This window comes from Pan troglodytes, chromosome 7 (genome assembly GCF_028858775.2).
Source record: "Pan troglodytes isolate AG18354 chromosome 7, NHGRI_mPanTro3-v2.0_pri, whole genome shotgun sequence".
Taxonomy (NCBI): domain Eukaryota; kingdom Metazoa; phylum Chordata; class Mammalia; order Primates; family Hominidae; genus Pan; species Pan troglodytes.
In genome coordinates this window covers 150624298-150638669 of record NC_072405.2, presented here as the reverse complement: position 1 = coordinate 150638669, position 14372 = coordinate 150624298, and the positions used below count along the sequence as shown (strand labels likewise).

At 49.3% G+C, this 14372-nt stretch overlaps 1 protein-coding gene across 12 annotated transcripts in view; it reads left to right on the top strand.

The window, feature by feature from the left end:
* The window catches only part of TRAPPC9 (trafficking protein particle complex subunit 9), a 733986-nt gene that overhangs the window by 99860 nt on the left and 619754 nt on the right, over window positions 1–14372 (top strand). For all 12 annotated transcript variants that reach the window (XM_001142596.8, XM_063816568.1, XM_063816569.1 and 9 more), the window contains one exon: window positions 561–704. In XM_001142596.8, the coding sequence (XP_001142596.4) occupies window positions 561–704 (144 nt within the window). The remainder of the gene's footprint in view (window positions 1–560; window positions 705–14372) is intronic.

The following is a 14372-nucleotide window of genomic DNA, read 5'->3' as shown; positions in this document are numbered from 1 at the left end:
CTCTTAAAAAAAGAGATACTTTTCAACTGTCTGTGCATCCAGATTTCTCCGTCTTTAATTCAAAGATGCTAAACTGTTTTGGAGTGAGCAGCTGTAGAATTTAACTTTTTTTTTTCTAATTTAGCTATCTACTTTTCTTCATTTTTCTTATATTTTAGAGAAATATTATATTTTTGATTTAATGTTGTTGGTTGTTGATAGTGAAGGCCCTTCAAATATGAGTATTTTCTTGGAAAAAAAGTATGTCTCTAGCTCAGATATATGAAATCCATCTTTTGTTCTAAGCTTATTATTTCGAAGCAGGCTATTTTTGAAATCAAATCATGTCTTTGCAGAGAGAGAAGCTATAGTGTAATGCCTGTTTTTGCTGTATGAAAACCATGCCAACTTTAAAGTACTTTTCCAGGGTCATTAAAAGCAGAGGAAATATTTTTTGTTGCTCTTGGAGTTTGGTGGTTGAGGCATCTGTCTTCAAATTGCCAAGTTTTACAACTTAGATTAACCGTATTTCCTGTACCCTCTCCAAGCACTTTTGTGATGTTTTGTAACTTCCATCGCAGGCACGCACAGAGGCTGGGCTGCGGTCCAGATGCGTTTGCTCCATGAATTGGTCTACGCCTCCCGAAGGATGGGGAACCCTGCCCTCTCTGTCAGACACCTGTCCTTCCTTCTACAGACCATGCTGGACTTCTTGTCGGATCAGGGTGAGTGAGCTCAAACCACAATGTTTTTTTCAAGGAACTGTGAATGAGAGCACTTTAGATGCTGGTTCATGTAAACCCTGGGCTTGGGTTTCAGTGGGTGGAAGATGCTGCCCAGCTCTTCGTCGGTGACAAGGTCCCTGCCCCATGCCTTGGCTCCCTCCTTCCACACTCACTTCTCTGGGACACCTGTGCCACCTCCTCCTGCCTTCACGCCATCTCCTCCTGCTCCTCGGCCGCCACACTCCATGGCTTTTCCCTCCGCCTCTCAGGCTTCTTTTCAGCCTCCTGTGTTGCCTCCCATTTCCTTAGCCTGCCTTTTTAAAAATATAAATGTCAAAGCATAACATTTACATAGAGGAGTGCACGACTCATAGGAATGTGGCTTAGTAAATTCTCACCAAGTGGCCACCGCTGTAATCAACACCCAGATCAGAGACGGGCATGAACAGAACCCAGGGCCCCTCGTGCCCCTTCGAGTCACTGGGTAACTCCATCCCCCCTTCCAGAACCAAAGATGAGGTTTGCATGTGTTGGCTCTCATGGGGCCACGCGGTGTCTCTGCCCCTGTTTCAAGGTTGTCTTTCTCCCGGGCTCCTTTATTGGCCTTCATCTTCTCTTCTTACACTGCTCCTGGGTGCTATCTGCTTTTTGAGTTTTAGTCATGACCTGTTTCCCTACGCGCCTGGGGCTCAGCTGCCCCAAACCTGCCTTCCTCCTTGTACCCCTGGCCCTGGCCCAGTGTGTGGTGCCAGCTGGGTTCTTGGGGAAGTGCTGTCTGCTGGGGAGACTGATGTGTGCAGAGTGTATTGGGACGTACTCGTGGGATCAGCCCCGTAGAAGGGAAGAGATGGAGGCGAGACTGGACAGTGGGAGAAGCTGGGCCTCAGTGCTATATGGACACAAGCCTCAGCCGCACGGGGAGCCCTGCACTGCCGTGGCCTGCAGACGTGTCCCATGTTGTTCTGAGGGGGCCAGGCCTTTCTCCTCCCTCACTGACCAGCAGTTGAATGCAGTCTACCCTGGGTGATGTGGTTCTCTTCAGCAAGGAGACAAGGCTTCTGCTGACCCAGCAGGGCCTGTGCAGCTGGGAAGCTGTCGGAGAGATCTCTGGCGATGGGAGGGCCGGGGCTTCCTGTCCCCGTGCCAGGCCCTGGGTGCTCACTGCTCCCAGGAAAGGGTAGGGTCTTGATGAAGGGCTCTTGCCCGTCAAGGACAACTTCTGAGGAGGCAGCACTCTCCCCTGGGGAACGGGCCTCTCCTCCCTGCAGGCCGTCTGGGCGACTCATTACTGCCCCCTGCAGTGCTGTGCCGTCACTGCTGCTGTCCAGGCGGCGACCCCACTCCCTCAGTCTCATGTCCTGGCACCTCCCAAATTTCGTGCTTCTCTGTTTTCACATTTCTAAAAGCAGCACATCTCTCTCTCCAGCCCTCCACCCACTGCTTTCCCCTGGCTGTTCTCTGTCTTTGAGCAGGCTCTGGCTCCAGGGTAACGTGGGGTGTGCATCTCTGAGGGTGGTTGTGAGGTTTAAATGCACTAATTCTGGCCGGATGTGGTAGCTCATTCCTGTAATCCGATCTCTTTGGGAGGCCCAGGCAGGCGGATCACCTGAGGTCAGGAGATCAAGACCAGCCTGGCCAACATGGTGAAACCCTGTGTCTACTAAAAATACAAAAAATTAGCCAGGCATGGTGGCAGGCCCCTGTAATCCCAGCTACTAAGGAGGCTGAGGCAGGAGAATAACTTGAACCCAGGAGTGGCGCTTGCAGAGAGCCAATGTTGCGCCATTGCACTCCAGCCTGGGCGATAAGAGTGAAATTCTGTCTCAAAAAAAGAAAGAAAGAAACCTAGTATACATTAAGCAGTCCTCATAAAGCCCATCTTCTCACTGCACCTGTTGAAACACTAGCATTCTTTAAAGGAAACATTGATTTCCCTACAGTGATTTCCACGGCCATCTCTAAGAGAAAGGAATTCTCCTTTCGTGAACCCCTGTGGTTCTTTGTTGCCAAGGTTCTGAAGGCACACACCACTTATTGTGGCCGTTGGCATCCTCGTGTGGAGTAGCTGTTGTTTTCTGTTGAGGACTTCTGGTGACCCAAGTGAATCTCTGCTCTGACCGGGGCCCCTGCGACAGCCGTGCAGCTCCTTTTCTGCGTGTATTGGGTCGCTGTTGCTTTTGGGGCTGCATTTGAACTGTGCTTTTCTGGATTGTACCTGCAGAGTGAGCAGGTGGCCAGCAGGGCCACCGTGGAAGCTGGCTCCATGGCCCATTTGCACTCCGGCGTTTCGGTGACGGGAGGGAGCAGCAGGCCGAGGCAGAGCTCCCAGAGCCACCCGTGTCTCCTGCTGGGGTGACTGTGGCTCAGTGGCGGCTTGGGCAGTGGTCTGGTGTTACCTGCTCGAGTGAATGTTTGCTCTCCCCAGCCCCTGGGAGTGCTGCCCACCTCCCCTACTCCCCTGGAATTTCTTGAGCCTCCCCGTGATCCAGCAAATCTAAAGAGGTAGTGCCTGGACTCTGTGTAGGGGCTTAGAATCTCGGGTGCCATCCCTGACCCATGGCATGTCCCTCTGCCTCTGTAGCCAGGACTCTGTTCTCTCCTGGTGGCAGTGTCCCCACATACCTCACCTCAGTAAGCACAGTCCCCACGGTTGGTGAGTTGTGGTGACACGGCCCTGAGCCCTTCGCCTGAGCCGTCAGTGTCACTCCTTTGCCTGCTGTGTCTGCTGCATCTTGAACTTCTTCAGCACACACCTTCCTTCCCACAGCAGGGCTGGTGCACCTCCCCTGTCCCCATACCCTGACCCTTCACCATGTGACTCCTCTTGGGCCTGGCCTCCTCTTGAAAGCCTTCACAAGTCCCTAGCTAGACCAGGGACTCTGGGCCTCTGCTCTCTTCCTTCCTGCACTTATCGGTCATCAGTTGCGTATTTAGTTGGTCCATGCTTGTCTCCCTCCATGGGAGAAAACCTCATTCTGCCTGCTGTCTACCTGGAGCTGGACCTGGCAAAGGCTAGATGCCGAGTGCATGGCTGCTGAGGTGTGAGTGATGTTGTCACAGCCCTTGCCTTCATCGTGATTGCTTATGGGAAAGTTGATTCTGACTTGGGTCCTCAGACATTTTTCAAAAGCACATTCTTGGCCGGGCATGGTGGCTCACTCCTGTAATCCCAGCACTTTGGGAGGGTGAGACGGGCGGATCACCTGAGGTCAGGAGTTCGACACTAGCCTGGACAACATAGTGAAACCCCATCTCTACTAAAAATACAAAGATTAACCGGGCGAGGTGGTGCACGCCTGTAATCCCAGCTACTTGGGAGGCTGAGGCAGGAGAATTGCTTGAACCCGGGAGGTGGAGGTTGCAGTGAGCCGAGATCACGCCACTGCACCCCAGCCTGGGTGAGACTCCAGCTCAAAAAAAAAAAAAAAAAGCAGCACATTCTTTTTACAAGGAACACATATGTGTTTGTACACTGTATGTGTGTGTATACGTATGCTGCATCGTGTTTTTCTGTTGGAGTTTGTATTTCTCAAGGGCATGGGCCATATCTTCCCCTTTGGGTACCCTGCGGTTTCCATGGGACATGGTGAGATGACTGAGCGTGTATGCAGGATCAATAATTGGAGTGACCCATTCCACTCTTCTGTGTCAGGCTGATGAGCCGACTGTCTCCACTCCAGACATGTGAGGCCTTGTCTTATTTTGATGACGGCACTGAGAAGTAGATTGTGTTTCCCAGCCCCACGTGCTCGGAGGTTGACGTTTACACATGTGTCCAAGAAATGGCCGCCGGGAAGAACAGAGAGTGGATGGGCACATAGGGCTGTCTGTTAATTGCTCTGTTGCTGTGTTTCTTTTTTTATTAATAGCATTCATGTATTGTTGATGAGCATCCCCGTGCCTGGGAGTGGTGGTGGGTGTGTGCCTGCCTATCTCCCCTGCCCTTCCTGTCCAGAACTCAGTGTCAGCGTTTTTCTCCAGGTGGCAAAGAAAACCTCTACAGGAAAATACAGCGAGGGTTCTCGTTGATGCTTTAACCTCTGCCTTCCCCACCGTTTTTTCTTATCCTGTTTATATTTTTAAGCTTTGTTCACTTCTAAGCCTATCATGTGATAGTTGTACCTTTTCCTCATGTGATCTTTCAAAAAGGGTGATCTGTATGCTATATTTTTGAGTAATTAGACATTTTATAACAGGTCACATTGGAGGCTCTTTTAATATATGTGTGTAAAATATGTAAATGTGAACTCTTATTGAAACGACATGTTTAACCACAGCCTGTGGTCTTCACCAGCCCTAAGTGAGGACGGAGGCTTCAAGTTGGATGTGGCTCGCCCATTAGACTGCTTGTCTCCCTCACGTGGTCACGACTGCCCATTGCTTTTATGGCCAGAGCCCTTAGTTAATTCCCCCCCAGTGCTGTGATCTCTCTTCGGTGTATCTTCTCCACGCTGGAATCCTGAGGATAGTTTCTTTTTTTTTCTTTTTCTCTTTTTAAGATCTACCAGAAATACTGGAGGAGAATATATGTTTAAAATCTGAGTTTGAATTAGTCATGGTAGGAAGTTTTGATCCATGGTATTTGTAGAGTGAGTTAGGAGAGATTCATCATCTCAGTTTGGATGACTGACAAAGCTGCAACCAGACTCAGCTCGATTTCAGATCAGGCGGTTGATGGGAAAAGAGAGGAGGAGCTGTGATCATGATGTACTTCTAAGGTCTGCTTTCTTTTGGTGGATTGTTAGTTCCCAGTGAGAAAACAGAGAACGAAATCACTATGCTTCCATATGGGCTGTGTTTCCATTAGATATAAATTGCGTTTGATTTTTGATGAAAAGGCAGCATAACCCTCTAGAGGTGTCAGGTGCCCCTTGTCCTGGGAAGGGGACGCACACTGTGATTGATGGGGTCCAAGCTGTATGTTTTTAGGTGACAGGAAAATTTGTTTATCCATGAAACGCTGATAGTGTCTTATGGTTATTTAAAGTCATATTAATTAGTGATTTAAAGACACTTAGTTTAAAAGGAGAAGAACTTGGGACACTTGATACTGTTGAACAAATAACAGTCTCTTGAAAGACCTTTATATAATGATATTTGGTTAATTGGAGTCGTCTGAGAAAAGGACAAAAGTCAGGAGGTCTGAGAGGTTCTTTCCACTCACCTCAGCCTCTAATTACTGTAACCTCCGATCAATAATTACATTCTCCCCAGCCTCCATTTTCTCATTTGGACAGCTGGGTTGTGCAGGGCTAGGTGGTGGTTCGTTATTTTTAATGATGGATACTATAATTTATTGGATGGTCTTTTTTTCTGAAGAGCTCATGGTGCTATTCACAGACTTGATAACTAACATTTCTAAATTTTGCTGCATTGAAATAAAATATGGAATAGAAGAGCAGCCAGCAATGGAAAAACGTGACCCCAGGGTTGAAGAGGGTCTTTCTAGCTTTCTTGTCCTTTGTGAAGCTGGACTGGTGATGTGCAGTTGAAGACAGCATCATCTGGGGCCTTCTGCTCCATGTGTACCCTCCAGTATTTGCAAAAGATTGAACCTACAAGATACGTTATTAGGGCAAGTATTTACATGGAAAGGCTCTGAGTTCTCCAAGACTTTGGTCATTTTTTACAAGATGATGTACTACCCTGATGATTTGTGGAATCTTCTTAGGAACCGTGACTGTGTTGCTTTTCTGATCATGGGTACAGGGCCATCTTTGTTGAGGCTTCCCATGTGTGTGGGCACAGAGCTTCCGTGGCATTCCAGCAGTAGATTAATGGAGCTGTCATCCTCTGAAGCCTCATGGGTTGTGCATGCAAACCTGGTCCTGTGAACTGCACGGGAGTCTCTTAAAAGGGCAGAGGGATTCCTTCCTTTGTGAAAGGTTTAGAATGGCACATATTTGTAATTTCCAGACTCATCTTTTCCCACTCTCACATTCACTGTGTATTTGGCCGTACTAAATTGTTGACAGTTCTCCAAATACAACAGCATTGCTATTCTGCTGCCTTTGTACATGCCGTTTCCATTACTGTCACATTGTCCAGGAACTCATCCCTGCCATGACTGCAGTGCCCGCTCTGGGAGCTCCCCGTGCCCTGCGCCTGCCGCTGTCAGAGCTTCCAGCATGCTGGGCTGTGGAGGTGTTGGTCTGTTTCCCCACCCAGCAAGCCTCTAAGCTCCTCAAAGACACCAACTGTCATGCATATCTGGAGCAGCACCTGGTACCTTACAGGTCCTTAAATGCCGGCTGAATGAATGATGTCTTCTGTCTCTTTAAACCCACCTTCTGCTATGCTACCAAATGGATATTTCTTCTAATTGGCAATTTTAAAGATCCTGCTGTGGCCTTTGATCAGGCTTTTGAGCAGGGTTTGGCAAACCGTGGCCTATGGACCAGGTCTGGCCCGCGGCCTGATGTTCATCCTTGCACTGGCCGTTTCAGGATGAATTTACAGTTACTGACACCAATTCCTGTGGAAAATAAAAAAGACTCGTGGCTTTCACATCACATAGCTAAAAAAGGGAGCACGGGGAAAAACTAGTTAGGTAAACTGTTTCAGGGACTGAGATCAAAAGCCTCAGGTGAGCGAGTAAGGTTCAACCATATGTAGGCTCTGCTACTGTGAGTGAAGTGCGGTTATCAATACTTACGAAAAGAAGGGGAAAAATGCATACTATAAATATGTCATATTAATGCTACTGTGAAAAGACTGAGGAGTGACGAAAGGGGGGGGTCCCATGAGATGGGAGGGGGCCAGTGAATGAACCTGTGTTAAGGATGTGCCTTATTTCACAGCATTTCTGCTGTTGGAATGACTTTACCAGGTTAGGATGGCAGGGAGTGTGATGTTCTCATGCTAGAGTATAGATGGTTTGCGTTGCACATGATTTCCTGGGCTTGGTCTTGTTGGGATCTGAAGGCTTTTGGTTTACCTCTTCTACTCTGGTCCAGTGTCTTTCTGGAGGCCTCTGGGTAGATGGTGTTTTCTCGAAAACCCTATCTGTGTCTTGGGTTTTGCGTCTACCTTGTGGGATTGTTTTAAGGATTGGAGATGACACACCTGAAGTGCCTAACAATGTCTGCTGCCAAGAAGTGCTTAGTAAATATCATAAGATGGCACTGTTTTCCTTCTGGGGGACCTGGATGCCAGCTCCTTGGTCAGACATTAGTGGTTCTTTTGCTCAAGGTTACCTTAAGAAGACTCGGAGAGAGAAATAGGGAACAGCAGAATCACCCCAAAGGGCTGTCAGATGTGGATGTGATTCTTTTCCAAGATGTGCTGCTGTTATAATTTGTCTTATAATATTGTAATTAACTATAGCACTGCTCTGACTGGCCTGGGGAAGGGGTGAGTGGGAGGTGGAAACAGAGGAAGAGGAGCAAGGGGAAGGAAAGGATGGTGCCGCCCAGAGGTGTTCTTCAGGCAGGGAACGGCGGCCAGTGTAACCGGGGATTCAGTGCATGCTGTTTCCCCCACGTTTAATGTTCAGCCCAGTCCTAAGTTGTTGGGAAGGTGGCCTCTCCACCTCGCCCTTGAAAGTGTGGATCAAGATTAGGCTGCCAGTTCCTCGTTGAGCGGAAGTAGCGCAGAATCCCAGGTCTCATAGTATCCAACACGAATCTGACTTGCTGGTAGACCTTGAGGTTGTTTAAGCATCTTAAACTTCCGAAACAACCGTCGCTATGCAGTGCCTCTCTCCCCATAGCTGCTGTCATGCTTTGCCTATAAGAAACCAAAATTCTTACTAAAATAAAAGAAGTTTTTGAGCGCTAACTCATATGCCCTACAATTTATCCATCTAAAGTATTCGAGAATGCTCACAGGGTTGTGCAGCCACACCACAAGTGAACTACTCATCCCTGCTGTGGCGTGGATGATCCTTTAAAATGTAATGCCAAGTGAAGGAAGCCAGGCTCTGAATTCCACACGCATGTTTTATGATCTCAATTATTTGAAATGACCAAAATAGACTATAGGGGCAGAATGGATTCGTCTTTCTTAGGACTGGGGGAATGGGGGACTTTGTGGGGGTGATGGCTAAAGGGTATGGGGTTGAGGCGGTGAAGATATTCCAATAGTACATGGTGGTGGTTGTTGCACAACTGTGTGATATCCTCAAAACCATTGAATTGCACCTTTTAATGGGCCAACTGCTATGTGAATTATATCTCAACAAAGCTGTTACAAAAGTTTTTAAGAGTCTCTAACAGACCTCTCTGTCTCATTGGCTAGAACCGGATCATGTGGTCATGCCAGCCCACTGTAAGCGTGATGGGAAGCACAGTCATCCCTGAGTATTGGCAGGGGCCATTGGCTCCAGACTCTCTCTTGGATACCAAAACCTAGGGATACTCAAGTCCCTGATATAAAATGGCATAGTATTTGCATATAACTTATACACATCCTCCCATATAGTTTGTTTATTTATTTATTTTTATTTTTAGCAGAGATGAGGTCTCGCCTTGTTGCTCAGGCTGGTCTTGTCCTCTTGGGCTGAAGCAGTCCTCCTGCCTCAGCCTCCCGAAGTGTTGGAATTACAGGCATGAGCCACCACACCCAGCCTCCTATATGGTTTAAGCCATCTCTAGATTACTTGTAACACTTCATACAATGTAAATGCTACCTACATAAGCCATTATTCTACTGCATTGTTTAGGGAAGGAAAAAAAAAAGCTACACACGTTCAGCACAGATGCAATTTTTCCCCCCAAATATTTTCAATCCTCGGTTGGTTGAATCCATGGGCTCAGTGCTACAGCTAGGAAGGGCCGAATGGATTTGGCCGTCTTTGTCTCTAGGGGCAGGCAGCGTGGGGGGCTGGAGGGGTGCGGGGAGAATGGCAGCACAGTCAGCGACTAGCGTGGGCCTGTGTCTCTCATCCGTTGTCGCTTCTCCTTCCTCATCCTTTACCTGACTACCCACGCGGTTGTTCCGGCCCAGCCCTGGAATCACCTTTTCTGCCATCCTCTCCCCTCTGCACCTTGGATCCGTTGAGAGGCCCAGCCAGCCTGCTTCTGCTTTCTCACCCTGACTGCCTTCGTTCTATTTAATTCGTCATCATCTCCTCTGGAGCCTCCTGCCCCTCTCCCTTGCTCCACTCCAGCCTCCCATTGCTTCATTCTCCGGACACCCCTCACAGTTACTGTTTAAATTGCAAATCAGATCCTGTTTTGTTGCTCCTGTAATAAAACCCAGGACTCAGTGTGGCCTGCAGGTTCTGTCCCCGGCCCTGCCCTCTCTCCCACCTTGTCCCTTACTTTCTCGTCTGCTGCCGGTTCCAGTTCCTTTGGCTTCCTTAATTAATGCTTACGTGCCAAGACTTTTCCACCCCAGAGCCCCACATGCCTGTTCCTGGGCGATCTTGAATGGTGCACTTCTCCATGAGGTCTCACCTCCAGTGCCGTCTTCTCCAGGAGACCACCGTGACCCCCGGCTCTTCTGCATCATACCTGCCGCTTTGCGTTTCCCAGTCTTAACGTGAGAGGCTAGCAGACCCCATCTGCCTTGTCCTGGGACGGCCTGGAACACAGTAGGTGTGAAGAAATACCGTTAAATGGATGGACAGCCTCCCTTTGATATTTACCTGCACACCGCTTTGCCACTGTCCCTGTCACATTGCGATGGCTGTTTAGGAGAAGCCTAAATGTCACTTCCCCATCTGGTTTGCTAATGGGACTTGCCTGGGGTGGCCACTGGTGATTGCACCTTGCAGGTCACTCATCTTGTCATGGGCTGCTTGTCTCTATCAAAGTCACCTTGATGGAGGGTGGAAGTGGCAGCAGACGTCGCGGAATACAGGAGACCAAAAATAATCACTGCAATTATTTTGAAAGAAAGCAAAGTTTGTTGCTTCAGAAAATGTTATTTTCAGAGCAGAATTCAGCATCTCTGCTTCTAAACCTTAGTGGGCATGTTTGCTGGAAAGGCGCGTCTTCCTAACCAAGGCTGCCGCAGATCCCACTGTTCCCTCAAAAGGTGCTCCTTGACTTTGTGGCAGAGGGAACCAGTTATGTTAGATGATTGTGAAGACGTTTTTAGAAAAGGGAGTTAAGGGAAGGATTACTTAATCAGAGCAAGGCTTGGTTACTTACTTAGAGGATGTAAATCATCTGCTGACCGTGTAGCTGAGTGAGAGAGGCATTGCTGGGCAGAGGTGGCTTCTGCAGCCTGACACCCTGTGCTGCCGTTGCCGGGCTACCTGGACGTGGTGGCAGCCCGTTACCCTCATCAGGTCTTCTTCACCTTCCCCAATTCCCGCCCCTATTCTTGGTGCAGTGCCATGCTTTAAGGGGCACTGCTGTAAGGGGGCGGATGTTGACTTCGCCAGGCCTGGTGTCTCATTGGAATGTTGCGGAAGGGCCGCAAAGCCCATGGCACAAGCGCTCATGCCCTCCTGCCCACTCCGTGTTCCCCGCTCCCTCCTGCCGCCTCCCTTTCTCCCACCCCACTGGCTTCCCTGTGTGCAAACATGCCGTAATTACCACGATGTGCAGCTCAGCTCAGCCCAGCCAAGCCAAGCAACCTTCCGCTCTGAAGCGGAACCTCTGCCAGGGTCGTCTGCCTTCCCTCGCGCACCCTCTTCAGCCCCGCTGTGTGCCCTTCCCTCGCGCGCCCCCTTCGGCCCCGCTGTGTGCCCTTCCCTCGCGCGCCCGCTTCGGCCCCGCTGTGTGCCCTTCCCTCGCGCACCCTCTTCAGCCCCGCTGTGTGCCCTTCCCTTGCGCGTCCCCTTTGGCCCTCCTGTGTGCCCTTCCCTCGCGCGCCCTCTTCGGCCCCCTTGTGTGCCCTCTCCTTGCGTGCCTCCTTCGGCCCCCTGGTGTGCCCTTCCTTCGTGCGCCCCCATCGGCCCCCCTGTGTGCCCTTCCCTCGTGCGCCGTCTTCAGCCCCCCTGCTTGCCCTTCCCTCGCACGCCCCCCTTCAGCCCCCTCTGCCGGACGTCCCTCTCCTCTCCCTTGCCAAGGTCACCAGTTTCCAAAGCAGGAGTCATTTCCTGTCCTCTTTTTCTGTCTGTCAACAGTGTCCTCTCAGTGCAGTGCTTCCTCTACACGGTGCTTTCTTCCTTTTCCCAGCTCATCCTGGAACTTCCCCACTTCTGATTCCCGTGTGCTGGGCACTTGCGTCAGGGCTTGGTTCTGCCTCCGCTTGTCTCTTTGCTCCCAGTGTCTGGTGATTCCCCTCGGCCTCATGCCTTTAGATGCCATTTAAAATGTACACTTCAGCTTTTTGGCATGTTCACAGATACGTGCACCTATCACCACAGTCAGTTTTAGAACATTTTTATCACCTCCAAAGGAAGCCCCACACCCTACAGCTAGCTAGAGGCACACGTTGGCAGTCACCTATAGCTGAATGCATTAATAATACATGCTTTTTTTTGTTCCCTTTCTTGCTTGCTTTTCAGGTTGTTTTTGGTACTGTTGATAACACTGTGGTGAACATCTTTAGGTCTTTGGCTTTTTTTTTAGCAAGAGAGAGTTTTCATCAGGAGGGGGCTTCCTGGGTCAGCCTTTTTGAGCGTTGTGATTGCTGTTGAGACACTGCTGGATGCAGCCAGCAGCAGGGCTGCTAATTCAGTGTGTGCAGAACGCTGCCTTACTCTTCTCATTTGCGTTTTCTTGGTGACTTGCAAGGGTGGATTTTTTCTGCAGGTTTGTTTGTTGTATCTCTTTTATGTGAAGTTCTTTTCCAGTCTTCTGATTGCTTCCTCCCTCCTGCTCGTTTGACTATCACTGAAACTTAGTTGGGGTTTGATGGGGCAGATGGTGTCCTGCCATCGTGCTTTGTGATGTGAATGAAGTGGTCTGCCCACAGTCAGCCAGTTATCCAGTCAGCTGTGAGTGGCAGAACAGCAGGACCCCTGGCGTCCCAGCGCCTCGGAAAGGGGGAAACACTTGCCATGGCACCTTTGACTGACATTTTTGTTCAGTTGTCATGTGAGTGAATGCCCTTCTTAGAGCTGCTGGAGTTGCCCATGGCAAATTCTTCTTAGCCCAGTGCTCCTGGTCCCTGGTGGTGGGGTGATGATATATGTTTATGTTTCTTTGAAGGAAAAGACACCCATCAAACATTGAACCTGGAACAATTTCAAAACAGCCTTTGACCAGAGGACTTATGGAAAAGGAAGAAGTACCACCTGGAAAATTATGAGACAGCTATAAAAATCACTGTATTCATCACAGTTCTAGAGGCATACATGTACACCATTAAAGAGAAATTATTCTGACACTTGTTAAAATGGTAAGGAGAATTTTATTTAAGACTACTACAGTAGGAGTCAACTCTATTGCAACAGAGGAGAGATTGAACTCAGCTCTGAATACCACAAGGCCAAGTGGGGCTTTATAGCCAATGAGCAGAGTGAGGGGGTCAGTGGATGGAAAATTACTAAGAGGAGAGACGTTAAGTGTAGGGGATTCTTGCTAAACTTGCCTAACAGGGAGGCCCAGGGTGACTTCCCGGGATTCTTGTTGAAACTGGGCTAGGCAGGCTGAGGACAGGGCTGAAGGATGAGGCCTCGTTGGAAAGAGGACTCACAGGAGCTTGTCTGAGGTTTGGTCAAGGAGAGAGTCTTTGTCAGTGCACACGTCTATACATATGCACACATAGATAGGATTTCTTATAGGGGATCGGGCTACGTGCTGTGGGAGCTGGCTACCCAGGCCTGTGAAACATCGTTTCGGTGTCTGCTGCTGGATCCCGAAGGCCTGAGGCAGGCAGGTGGCTGGGAAGGGAAGGCGGATGTGAAGGGAGGGAAGCAAGGACAAGCTAGGAACTGTGGGGCTGAGCTGGACCCCATGGGGATGGCCTGGAGCCCATGTCAGCTTCTCACCACCTCCCAGCCTCCTGCTCTAATGGTGGGGGCTCCTGGAGGAGAGGCTGGTGCCCTTTGCGGCCGTGCTAAACATGCGTGCCTGGCCCAGAGCTGGAGGAGCAGAGGAGCTATGGGTGGGATGCTGACCAGTCCACCAGTGTGGGTGTGTGTCCTGCCCTGGGCCCCGGAACCGATGCTACCCCGTGCCTCTGCCTCAGACATCACTCCATGTGCTGACTCAGCTTCGCAGTGAGGGGCTGGGAAGTGTCATTCCAACTCAGCCGAGTGGACACAGTGGTGACGATTTTAATTTCTGGTGTGAATCTCAAGTCCACTTTTAGGAAGCAGGAGATAAATCCCCATCAAGAAAAATCATTCATTTTCTTTGCATCTCTCTCTAGCATATTTGATATTTGATTGAAATTTTAACACCTGAAACAACTTTTTGTTTTGCTTTCTCTTTGGCAAGTCCATCCTTACAGGTTTAGTTAGATGGGTTAGACAGGGATACTAATAATTCTCCTCCTCCCTCTTCCCATCTTGGATAGAAAAATATGGATCTGATATTATGTGAGGCTTTCTGAATGAGAGTGAATTGGACAGTGAAAAGCATAAGAAAAAATAAAGTAACTAACTCCTTTAAAAATCTTGGTTTTTGCATGTAAAATTGTGGTGTTCGAGCTGAGCATTTAATTTTAGTAGACCCTCAGGACTCCAAAGGATGTGTTTTACGGGTTCTAGGAGTACTGTTCGGATAATAAGGGACAAGGAGGAGCTGGAAAAGCTGCACAGGAGCAGCCGCTCCCTTTGCATCCTTTCTGCAGGTATTTGTGGATCATCTCGCGTAAGTTGGG